The sequence below is a fragment of the Oncorhynchus mykiss genome, chromosome 12 (assembly GCF_013265735.2).
Source record: "Oncorhynchus mykiss isolate Arlee chromosome 12, USDA_OmykA_1.1, whole genome shotgun sequence".
Classification (NCBI taxonomy): domain Eukaryota; kingdom Metazoa; phylum Chordata; class Actinopteri; order Salmoniformes; family Salmonidae; genus Oncorhynchus; species Oncorhynchus mykiss.
Window position 1 is genome coordinate 51,950,471 of NC_048576.1, and position 13,076 is coordinate 51,963,546.

The window sequence follows — 13,076 nt, forward strand, 5'->3', positions numbered from 1 at the left end:
AGACCAAGGAGCTGAACTACAGGAGGAAGGGGGGAGAGCACGCCCTTATCCACATTGACAGGGCTGTAGTGGAGCGGGTCGAGAGATTCAAGTTTCTTGGCGTCCACATCACTAAGGACTTAAGATGGTCCAAACAGACCCGCACACTTCTTAAGAGTGCTTGGCAGCGACTCTTCATCCTTAGGAGGCTGAAGAGATTTAGCATGGGGATCTTGGATCGTAAAAAAGTTCTAAAACTGCACAATCGAGCGCATCTTGACTGGTTGCATCATGACAAATTCACCGACATCGACTGCAAGGCACTACAGAGTGGGGCAGCAGGTAGCCTAGTGGTTAGAGCGTTGGCGAGTAACCGAAAGGTTGCAAGATCGAATCCCCGAGCTGACAAGGTACAAATCTGTCGTTCTGCCCCTGAACAAGGCAGTTAACCCACTGTTCCTAGGCTGGAATTGAAAATATGAATTTTTCTTAACTGACTTGCCTAGTTAAATAAAGATAAAATAAAAACAGAAAGTGGTGTGGAGGGCCCAGTACATCACTGGGGCAGAGCTCCAGTGCATCGTGTCAAGTTTGTATTAATCTTTCATGTGAACTCAAGAAAATATGTTTTGGCAATACAAGGTGTGACTATTAGAGATTCAAAACCTAGCTAAAAGAAACAGCATACCATCCTGTTAGTATGTGTACTGTATGATGTTGTGTTAAGGCTGTTTTCTATCCATAGCTTTGAAGATCCTCTATTATTGCGCGATTGACAATTAAAGGCAATGTTCCCGTGGTCACGGAGACTGAATTCATGATAAATGCTGCATATGTCTGATCAATCAGAAATTCCCGGAAACATTTTCCACGGATCTTCAGCGATACATCCACGATTACAGATTGAATCCAGCCCTTACACTATGGATTTCCGCTAGCTTAACCATGCCTTAGACTTTTGCTTTGGCTAAGGTTGTTGTGAGCTTAGTCATTGGTCACATGACAAAATCCATGACACACAAGTCCTTACCTAAAGCCACCCTGGCAGCAGAGGCATCATAGTTGATCCAGAAGGAGACCCAGGAGAGGATTGTGATCAGGATAGAGGGCATGTAGGTCTGCAGGATGAAATAGCCAATGTTCCTTTTTAGCTTGAAGCTGAGGGAGAGTCGGGGGTAGGATCCTATATGGAGAGAGATAAACAAATAGACATTGTCAACGTAAGATGACACAAGACTAACATACATACATACAGGTGGTGGGTCTCCTGGGCTTGTTTGACCCTTGTTGTGTAAGACACTGATATTTCCCTCTGTTCTCTCATCCGGATCTGCTTCTACTGACTTTACTTTGCTTTATGCTTGACTCCTGAGGCTCTCTACAGTATACAGCTAACAACCTATGCCTGACAAAGGCTGATTGAATGGTCCCACTCCCTGTTGTCCTCTCCAATAGCTCTGTTGGGGAAATACTCAGCAGAAAAAAATCCTGGTTCTGGCTTTAACTGTGTGGCATCAGCGTTCTCCTGCATTATCAGTTATGCCTATATCTATCTGCATGTAGAGAGGGGTTCTTTGCCTGCCTAGGAGAGCCCTCTATTTTTGCTTATCTAAGCTTTATAAAATAAAATAAACCCAGTAGGCTGTTCTATGGTACTCTAGCATTACTTGAACATGCTCATATTTTTGTGTCCTTGGGGATTGGGTTGTATTTTGATTATGTTGTATTATTCTATTAAAATGGCAGGCGAGGGACCATTAGAGCTTCATATCAAGAAGGACCCACGGTATAAGGAGCTGGGGAGAAGCTACACAGCGGGCGCAGTGAGAGCAGGAGAAGAAAGATGAATGTATTACAGAGTGGGCATAAAAACGCCTCCGGCACACATCTCCAGTGAGTAGTTCACAGTTAGCGTTCGCAAGTTTAGTGTGCAGCGCACGGCACATAGAGACGCAGGAAGGGTCTCCTCGAGGACCAATGATATAGTGGGGTTGTTACGGTTACAGAGGGGAGGTGTTACAATCTTGTCAATAGAGCAACAAGGGCATTTTTCTGTCCTTATCACATCATAGGGGGTTGTATTGGATAAGTGCCAACCATCTCTGCTGATGTGTACTTCTCCATGTGACCTGATGGTCAGTCCTTACTAATCTCAGCATGCTGCTGTAGAAAATGGGAATCCCCCATCCTCAATGCCTAAGCAGTGCAGTAACGGCAAATAAAGAAACAGGTGAGCTATAACTACTGATGGTAGTTCTCTATGCATCAGAAAACATCGGGTTTACCAACATTGGGTTTACCAGCTCTGTAATTGTTTGACTCACTCTGTGTCATTGTATTGCTCCAATTCAATAAAGCAGTTTCCCCGACCCTCTATATACAATACCATTGTGCCTGCTTGCACGGCAAATTCATAAATATGAAAATGTACGAATATGAATAAATCATTCCATCAAACCGGTTCTTTTTTAAATAACACATGAGCATGCTCCGTTTCTGAGGGCAGGAGTGGCCCCCATTCTGCCTGTGGGACTTGTGCCAGTTTGGCTGAAGCGGGAATGTCCCACATCCGTTCCGGCACCACCACGGAGTCTCCCATCCACATCACTCACAGGACCCACCATCACTCCTTCCCCTTCATAGAAGCCTCACTCTCCTCCCACCTCCCCCTATGTGCCAAATGTCCTGGAAATAGAATGCATGTGCCAGCCTGTCAGAGAAGATCCAATGTCAAAGCTATGTGCAATCAGGGAAGATCTGAACCTCTAACTGACCTATAAAGGGATGCACTTTACCAGCTGACCCATTGCTCTACACACTTCCACATGTTCCTTGCACTGCACAGCGGGGGACTCTGGACCGGCCTGTGGCATTACGGGAAACCAGCTAGACTGATGTAACATGGCATTTTTTGGAAATGCTAAGAGCTCTTATTCAGAAACAGGCCAGAGATAACCTTGTGAGATAAGCAGTTTTTGTCTGCTCTGCAGTCCTTTGTATCTGTACCTAGCTATGGTGATAAGTTAATGAGAGAAGCTTCATTTAGGGGCATTTTGGGGCATAAGACATCACCTGTAGAGAAGACAACATTCTTGGAGATGAGTTTGTGGTCCACAATGGAGAACTGGGGGAGTTCTATTCTCTCCACCCCCGTCACAGCGTTGTCACCTCCTCGCCAGTAGAACTCTATGTCATCAGTGGTGTACCCATCTGAGGAAGGGTGAGAGACAGGGCATTTGATGAAGAACAAAGGAGGAAACTGCAAGTTAGTAATGTAATTAATGTGTACACGTCTCGAAGGATTATTAATTCAACATTAACACTTGTAGGCACACAATCATCAATAAGGCATACAAATAATGTGTTGACTGGATCATTACCATTGTAAATACTGTAGTGTAAACCGAACATGTCTACCACTTGGATCGATACAAATACACTCCCCTACGTATTTATTTGGACAGTGAAGGTAAAACATTTCAATTGGTTCTATACTCTAGTATTTGGGGTTTAAGATCAATTTTTTTTATATCAGGCGACGGTACAGAATGTCACCTTTTATTTGAGGGTATTTTTATACATATCTGTTTTACCATTTAGAAATGAAAGTACTTTACTGTATGTATCTCATACCTCCATTTGAAGGTGTCATAAGTATTTGGCCAAATTCACTTATAAAGTATTACATTTAGTCAAACGTTTACTATTTGGTCCCGTATTCTTAGCACAAAATTGCTACATCAAGCGTGTGACTACAAACTTGTTGGATGCATTTGCAGTTTACTTTGGTTGTGTTTCAGATGACGTTGTACCCAATAGAAACTAATGGTAAGTCATGTAACAGTGTCCTTTTGGAGTCACTTATATTGTAAATAAGAATAGAATATGTTTCTGAACACTTCTACATGAATGTGGATGCTACCATGATTATGGACAATACATATCATACCCCCCCCAAAAAATGCTAACCTCCCCTATTATCGGTAATGGTGAGAGGTTAGCTTCTCTTGGGGATGTGATCTTTGTGAATCTGTAACATTCTCACTCATCGTTAGTCATGATTCATTTATGATTATCTGTCATCATGGTAACATTCACATTAATGTATAAGTATTCAGAAACATACTGTGTCTACAAACACAAGTTTGTAGAGTCACAAGCTTGATGTAGCCATTAAGTACTAGGAATATAGGGACCAAATACTACACTTTTGACTCATTTTAATACACTATAATGGAATTTGTCTTTGAATGTCTCTTATGAGACATTCAAATAGGCAGACTAGATACATATAGTACATTTCTTTCAATGAATATATCCTCAAACAAAAAGTTACATTCGGTACTATCGCCTCATAATTATAAAACATTTGATCTGAAATCCAAAATACTGGAGTATAGAGACAAATAAAAAAAATGTAGCTTTACTGTCCAAATAAATATGTAGGGGAGTGTACACTATAAATACAAAAGTATTTGGACGCAGGCGAGACAAAAGTATTTGGATGAGTGGATTTGGATATTTCAGCAACACCCGTTGCTGACAGGTGTAGAAAATTGAGCACGCAGTCATGCATTCTCCATAGACAAATATTGGCAGTAGAACGGCCTTACTGAAGACCTCAGTGACTTTCAACGTGGCACCGTCACAGGATGCCACCTTTCCAACAAGTCAGTTCCCTGCTAGAGCGGCCCCGGTTAGCTGTAAGTGCTGTTATTGTGAAGCGGAAACGGCTCAGCCGCGAAGTGGTAGGCCACACAAGCTCACAGAAAGGGACTACCGAGTGCTGAAGCGCATAACAAAAAAATATCTGTCCTCATTTGCAACACTCACTACCGACTTCTAAACTGCCTCCAGAAGCAATGTCGGCACAATAACTGTTTCTTTGTGAGCTTCATGAAATGGGTCTCCATGGCCGAACAGCCGCACACAAGCCAAAGATCACCCTGTGCAATGCCAAAAGCTGGCTGTAAAGCTCGCCGCCATTGCACTCTGCAGCAGTGGCAATGCGTTCTCTGGAGTGATGAATCATGCTTCACCATCTGGCAGTCCGACGGATGAATCTAAGTTTGGTGGATGCCAGGAGAATGCTTCCTGCCCCAATGCATAGTGCGAATATGTAAAGTTTGGTAGAGGAGCAATAATTTGTTCCAGTGAAGAGAAATATAAAATTACATTCTAGATAATTCTGTGCTTCCGACTTTGTGGCAACAGTTTGGGGAAGGCCCTCTCCTGTTTCAGCATGACAATGCCCCCGTGCACAAAGCGAGGTCCTGTCACGTTCTGACCATAGTTCTGTTATTTTATTATTTGTTTTAGTATGGTCAGGGCGTGAGTTGGGGTGGGCAGTCTGTTTGTTTTTCTATGTTGGTTTTTGTGTTTGGCCTAGTATGGTTCTCAATCAGAGGCAGGTGTCGTTAGTTGTCTCTGATTGAGAATCATACTTAGGTAGCCTGGGTTTCACTTTTGGTTTGTGGTTGTTTGTTTCTGTGTGATTGTTTTGGCCACATAGTACTGTTTCAAAGGCGCATATTGAAGATGTTATAAGAACCGTCATCATTTCCTTTTCATCAACCAACAACCAACAAGATGAGTAGGCCTAACGAACAACAAAAGCACTAGCCTATGTCAATTTACTATCTCCCACATTACAAAAGTTGACCTATTCTACTGGTCAACTTGTCCTTCTGTGCGAGAAAGAAATATTCCAAACACAGTCTGGGTCAGCTGTGGGATGCAATAGATCCCAAATTAATACAACCACTCAAAGTCAATGAGGCTGATGCAACAGAACGTTTAGCTTAAAATGTTGATAAACAATTAAGCTATTTCTTCACATTTTAAGGGCAGCAAAGTGCACAAAATGCAATTAATTATCAAAAGTGATCACAAATGCAATTATTCATGAAATACTTCATTATAAAAGTGCATTTTTATGGTGAAAATGATCTTCCCCAAACCAGTTAGGCTCTACACTGGTTGTAAAGGGGATTAAAGTGCGTCATTTTAAGAAGTTATTTGGCCACTTTAGTTGTGATACAAACCTTATCAAAACATATAGGCCTATGAGCTAGGCTACATGAGGTGTGGAACTATAGTTTGAAAAAGTCTTGCCTAACTGCACAAAAGCTGGGCATCATTCACAGTGATAATATATCATTAACAAGTGATAGACTAATATTGTCACCCATCAGACTATTCTTGATATAATCTTCTTTACATAGACTAAATAATATATGTGTGAAATTAGTTTTGATTTAGAATGGCCCATTATCATGCACCTGTCTCGGAACAGCTGCAGGGGGAAAAAATACATGTGATCCAGGGGCGCAACTGTGGTTTTAGAAGTGGGGGAGGAAATATTTATTTTTTTAATCCAGTCTAATAAACACTCCAAACAGCCTACTAGACAGCTCGGAGGCTGGTGGTCCTAAAGCACACCGTTGCCTCATGTCGTATCATATTCTAATGATAAAACTGGGGGGAGCCTAGTTACCATGACTAAATGGTAATGTGGAAATTAGACTGCGGTCATGACTCGTGACTGCCGGCGTGGCGGTAATACGATCACCATAACAGCCCACATACTTTTGGTCACATAGTGTACTGTATATCACAATAGAGAAGCTGTTCAAATAAAACAACCAGAAGACAAAGTCAACTTACTACTACTGACCACAATTAGAAATAAAGAAATAGAACAGAGGATAAATACTCTCATAAAACAATGTTGTTTTGTCTGCCTTAGTGCTCGCTCAACTGAAACTAGTACAGAAACGAGCATCCAGCCAGTGCACTCCCGGCTATAAATGATTGAGCAACATCTTACAGAATCCCGGTGAAAAAAAGTGATTTTCCATCAGACCATGAAACTGGGCCCTGCATAATCCACTGTCTGCCAGCCTGGGCCAATGCAGTTGTCAAGTCGTCTGACTCCAGGGCACTGTCGGTGCACGCATTGTAACAGAGAGGCAAGAGACAGGGTTAGTGATAGAGGGTTCTGCACCACTCAAAAACACAAAACAAATTCAGGGTAGTGAAATAAATTGTTGTTTTTCTCTTTTCTCTATTAGAGTTACGTCAAAAGCATTTCCTCCTCATATTGTCTGGTAATCAAAATGTGTCTGTATGTGTGACTGTGTGTCTGTGAGCCTGAAATATCACATTTACATAAGTATTCAGACCCTTTACTCAGTACTTTGTTGAAACACCTTTGGCGATTACAGCCCCAAGACTTCTTGGGTACGACGCTACAAGCTTGGCATTCCTCTCTGTACATCCTCTCAAGCTCTGTCAGGCTGGATGGAGAGCATTGCTGCACAGCTATTTTCAGGTATCTCCAGACATGTTTGATCGGCTTCAAGTCCGGCTCTGGCTGGGCACTTCAAGGACATTCAGAGACGTGTCCCGAAGCCACTCCAGCTTTGTCTTGGTTGTGTGCTGTGTCCTGTTGAAAAGTGAACCTTCGCCCCCAGTCTGATGTCCTGAGCGCTCTGGAACAGTTTTTCATCAAGGATCTCTATGTACTGCTCCGTTCATCTTAGCCTCGATCTTGACTAGTCTCCCAGTCCCTGCCGCTGAAAAACATCACCACAGCATGATGCTGCCACCACCATGCTTCACCTTAGGGATGGTGACAAGTTTCCTCCAGACATGGCGCTTGGCATTCAGGCCTAAGAGTTCAATCTTGGTTTCATCAGACCAGATAATCTTGTTTCTCATGGTCTGAGAGTCTTTGGGTGCATTTTTGGCAAACTCCAAGTGGGCTGTCATATGCCTTTTAATGAGGAGTGTCTTCCATCTGAACACTCTACCATAAAGGCCCCATTGATGGAGTGCTGCAGAGACAGTTGTCCTTCTAAAATACTCTCCCATCTCCAGAGGAACTCTAGAGCTCTGTCAGAGTGACCATCTGGTTCTTGGTCACCTTCTCTGACCAAGGCACTTCTCCCCTGATTGCTCAGGTTCTGCCTTTCCAAATCATGTCAAATCAATTAAATTTACCACAGGGTGACTCCAATCAACCAATACATGTTTGTAGAAACATCTAAAGGATGATCAATGGAAACAGGATGCACCTGAGCTCGATTTTGAGTCTAAAAAAAAAGTAAAAACCTGTTTAGAATTTGTCATTATGGGGTATTGTGTGTAGATTGCTGAGGATGTTTTATTTATTTAATCGATTTTAGAATAAGTCTGTAATGTAACAAAATGTGGAAAAAGTGAAGGGGTCTAAATATAGTTGAAGTCGGAAGTTTACATAAACTGATTTTAAATGTATTTGGTGAAGGTGTTTCACAATTCCTGACATTTAATCCTAGTAAAAATTAGTTAGGATCCCCACTGTATTCTACGATTGTGAAATGTAAGAATAATAGTTGAGAGAATGATTTAGTTCAGCTTTTTGTCTTTCATCACATTCACAGTGGGTCAGAAGTTTACATACACTCAATTAGTGTTTGGTAGCATTGCCTTTAAATTGTTTAACTTGGGTCAAACGTTTCAGGTAGCCTTCCACAAGCTTCTCACAATAAGTTGGGTGAATTTTGGTCAGGTGTTTAGGCCTCCTTGCTCACACAAGCTTTATCAGTTCTGCCCACAAATGTTCAATAGGATTGAGGTCAGGGCTTTGTCCTTAAACCATTTTGCCACAACTTTAGAAGTATAATTGGGGTCGACCAAGCCTTAACTTCCTGACTGATGTCTTGAGATGTTGCTTCAATATCTCCACATAATGTTCCTCCCTCATGATGCCATCTATTTTGTGAAGTGCACCAGTCCCTCTTGCAGCAAAGCACCCCCACAACATGATGCTGCCACCCCAGTTCTTCACGGTTGGGATGGTGTTCTTCGGCTTGCAAGCCTCCCCCTTTTTCCTCTAAACATAACGATGGTCATTATGGCCAAACAGTTCTATTTTTGTTTCATCACACCATGTCCCCATGTGCAGTTGCAGCCCGTAGTCTGGCTTTTTTATGGTGGTTATGGAGCAGTGGCTTCTTCCTTTTTGAGCGGCCTACAGGTTTTGTCGTTATAGGACTCGTTTTACTGTGGATATAGATACTTTTGTACCTGTTTCCTTCAGCATCATCACAAGGTCATTTGCTGTTGTTCTGGGATTGATTTGCACTTTTCGCACCAAAGTATGTTAATCTCTAGGAGACAGAATGCGTTTCCTTCCTGAGCGGTATGATGGCTGCGTGGTCCCATGGTGTTTATACTTGCGTACTATTGTTTATACAGCTGAACATGGTACCTTCAGGCGTTTGAAAATTGCTCACAAGGATGAACCAGACTTGTGGAGGTCTACAAATGTTTTTCTGAGGTCTTGGCTGATATCTTTTGATTTTCCCATGATGTCAAGCAAAGAGGCACTGAGTTTGAAGGTAGGCCTTGAAATACATCCACAGGTACACCTCCAATTGACTCAAATGATGTCAATTAGCCTTACTATCAGAAGCTGGAATTTTCCAAGCTGTTTTAAAGTCACAGTCAACTTAGTGTATGTAAACTTCTCACCCCCTGGAATTGTGATTAAGTGAATTATAAATGTAATAATCTGTCTGTAAACAATTATTGGAAAAATTACTTTGCACAAAGTAGATGTCCTCACCGACTTGCCAAAACTATAGTTTGTTAACAAGACATTTGTGGGGTGGTTGAAAACAAGTTTTAATGACTCCAACCTAAGTGTATGTAAACTTCTGACTTCAACTGTACTTTCCGAAGGCACTATACATGTATATGTAAGTGCGAGAGCGTGGTGTGAGCGAGCGGGTAGACCGCTGGGCTGATCTATGACAGGATTATTCAGGAACTCTCCCACTGCCTCATTGATTAGTACCATGCAGGCATTCCCTCTCTCTTCCTCCTCTCTCCTCTCCTCCCTCGGCTTTCTCCTCATAATTACTACTGGTGACCTATTTAGATGCTATAAATAATTAAGTCACTCAGAAACTGGTTTTACCATATTATGTTCAGAGTGTGTTCTAATTTCTGGATCATCCTGCACAAAAAACAATTGGTGCTCATATCCGAGCTTTAAAACAGCAGATACAATGGTATGTGTTTAATTGGAAACATGTGGGATAGGCTATTTCCAAAAGGCTATTAAGAGATATTTGCTTTTAGGATATTTAATTTAGTTAATAAAGCGTACAGCATATTATTACGTGAAGTTTGCAATTATGAAATCAAAGTGCTATTATCGTAGAGCCTACACGATAAATATCCTTTCATCCCTTGCTATAGAAATGTCTAGATCTGGCCGTTGCTTGGTCGGTTGAGCTTATCTGATCCACTTAACTCCATTGTTTCAATGTCATTGAGCCTGACTTTGCTAATTATATTTAGCCTCTATTTTCTGTTACATCACTGCATTTTGCTTGGATGGATCCCAAATCAGAACCGGTGGTGCACAATAACTGAAGGGAGGAAATGGGGGGGAGAGGAGAAAACTCCCTGCCTTTCCACAGAGGCTGGGAATTCCTTGTGCAGGGGAACGCTCCAGACCCGATCCAAGAATTAAACCATGTCCTTGGTTGAAATAAATACAATTCCCTCTTGATAACATAGTTGGAGATATAATAATAATAATACTGAAGCTGTTTAACTAGGGCCGGTCATGTCCTACGCCCATCTGACTGGAGGCATTTTATACAGCTTAAATAAAAGAAAGTTGTACAAGAAAGACATTTCTTATAAAAATGAAGAAAATAAAGAAATTGATTTGTTTTATTGTTCCAAGGAAGGAGGCCTTTGTCAGAGTGTGGTGGGGAAAACTATGTATGGACTTTACTAACAATATACTGTACCTTGACTTCTAAATTAACATTTTGGTTCAAATCAAACATTCAAATGTGTCTCTGTTAGGGGATCAAACTTGAGTAGCATTGAAACAAAGTGACAACTGAATCCTGGGGGTATACTCTCAGGTAAATCCTGGAGGTATACTCTCAGGTAAATCCTGGGGGTATACTCTCAGGTAAATCCTGGGGGTATACTCTCAGGTAAAATCCTAACTTGAGAGATGCGCTTGACTTTGAATTTTGTGTAAATCATGTAAGTCCAAAACGAGGATGGATATCAGTTATTATTAATGGAAAAGCTGTGGCCTGTAATGAATTAAAACTGGCTTTATGCTTGGAGTTATACGTAAGCTTCTTAAAGATCAGTGATACTATCAAGAGCAGTGTGCGGTTTCCTTTTTCCTTCATGCTTGGAGTTATTAACATCCCTTGGTTCATACATGAGTACCTCATCACAATTCAATCGAAAGTAGACAAAAACCAGAGCCCAAGCCTCAGTAAAGTCAGTAAAGTATGCATTGAGTCAACAAAAGTTTCAGACATACCAAACAAAGGTCTACACGGGTAGACTTAAAAGAAAATTCCACACCAAAACTATATTTTGGTATTTATTTCATTAGTCCATTGTTGACACAGTCCCAAAATGTTTTACTTGTCATCAATGAGGTTTTCCAAATATGTTACTTTCAAAACACAGAAATCATCCCTATATGATGCATTTTCATAGACAGAGCTATTTTATAGTGTTTACAATTACTTTGTTTATAAACATTGGAGTAAAACAAGCTTACATGAATACTGAATTTTGAGTTGTGATGGGGTATGAAAGTTGAACTAAGCTCATGAGGCATTTGTAAGCTTTATTCTTCAAGGATCAATGGGTATGCAGTGCTTTTAGAAGGTATTGACTTTTTACACATTTTGTTGTGTTACAAAGTGGGATTAAAATAGATGTATTTGTATTTTTTTGTCAATAATCTACACAAAATACTCAGTCAAAATGGAAGAACAATTCTAACATAAAATAAATAAATAAATAAAAACACTAACATATCTTGATTAGAGAAGTATTCAACCCCCTGAGTCAACACATGTGAGAATCACCTTTGACAGTGAATACTTTGAGTAAATCTCTAAGAGCTTTCCACATGTGGATTATGCAACACATGTCCATTATTCTTTTCAAAATTCTTCAAGCTCTCTCAACTCTCTCAAATTGGCTGTTAATCATTGCTAGACAACCATTTCAGGTTTTGCCATAGATTCTCAAGCAGATTTAAGTTAAAACTGTAACTTGGCCATTCAGGAATATTCACTGTCTTCTTGGTAAGATTTTGCCATGTGTTTAAGGTTATTGTCCTGCTGAAAGGTGAATTAATCTCCCAGTGTCTGGTGGAAAGCAGACCGAGTCAGGTTTCCTCTAGGATTTTGCCTGTGCTTAGCTCAATTATTTTTTATCCTGAAAAACTCCCTAGCGTTAATGATTAAAAGCATACCCATAACATGATGCAGCCACCACTATGCTTGAACATGTGAAGAGTGGTACTCAGTAATGTGTTGTATTGTATTTGCTTCAAACATAACACTTTGTATTCGGGACACATTTTCAGCAGTATTACTTTAGTGCCTTGTTGCAAACAGGATGCATGTTTTGTAATATTTGTATTCTATACAGGCTTCCTTCTTTTCACACTGTCAATTAGGTTAGTATTGTGGATTAACTAGAATGTTGTTGATCCATCCTCAGTTTTCTCCTATCACAGCCATTAAACTATAACTGTTTTAAAGTCACCATTGACATCATGGTGAAATCCCTGTGCGGTTTCCTTCCTCTATGGCAACTGAGTTAGGAAGGACGGCTGTATCTTTGTAGTGACTGGGTGTATTGATACCCCATCCAAAGTGTAATTAATAACGTCACCATGCTCAAATGGATATTCAATGTGTGATTTTTTTTTATTTTTGTTACCCATCGACCAATAGGTGCCCTTCTTCGCCAGGTATTGGAAAACCTCCCTGGTCTTTGTGGTTGAATCTGTGTTTGAAATTCACTGTTTGAGTGAGGGATGTTACAGATAATTGCATGTGTGGGGTACAGATTTAGCCAGATGGTTAAAGCACGTAGCTGTGTTAATTTACATCCACTAGATGGCAGTGTCCCGTTAAGAGACCCATAAATAATGTGTGCAAGCGGTTATGGGATTGCGTCTGAGTAGTGTGTAAGAGTGAGAGCAAGCATTACACTGAAGAGCTGTTTAAAATCCATTATGGGTTCAACATTACTTTAAA

At 40.8% G+C, this 13,076-nt stretch overlaps 1 protein-coding gene across 1 annotated transcript in view; it reads right to left on the reverse strand.

Annotated features, from left to right (window-relative positions):
- The window catches only part of LOC110537751 (gamma-aminobutyric acid receptor subunit beta-2), a 79,173-nt gene that overhangs the window by 11,608 nt on the left and 54,489 nt on the right, over positions 1-13,076 (reverse strand). Inside the window, exons 6-7 of the mRNA XM_036937769.1 lie at positions 3,052-3,189; positions 1,010-1,162 (exon numbers count right to left, since the gene is read on the reverse strand). Coding sequence (XP_036793664.1) covers positions 1,010-1,162; positions 3,052-3,189 — 291 coding nt within the window. The remainder of the gene's footprint in view (positions 1-1,009; positions 1,163-3,051; positions 3,190-13,076) is intronic.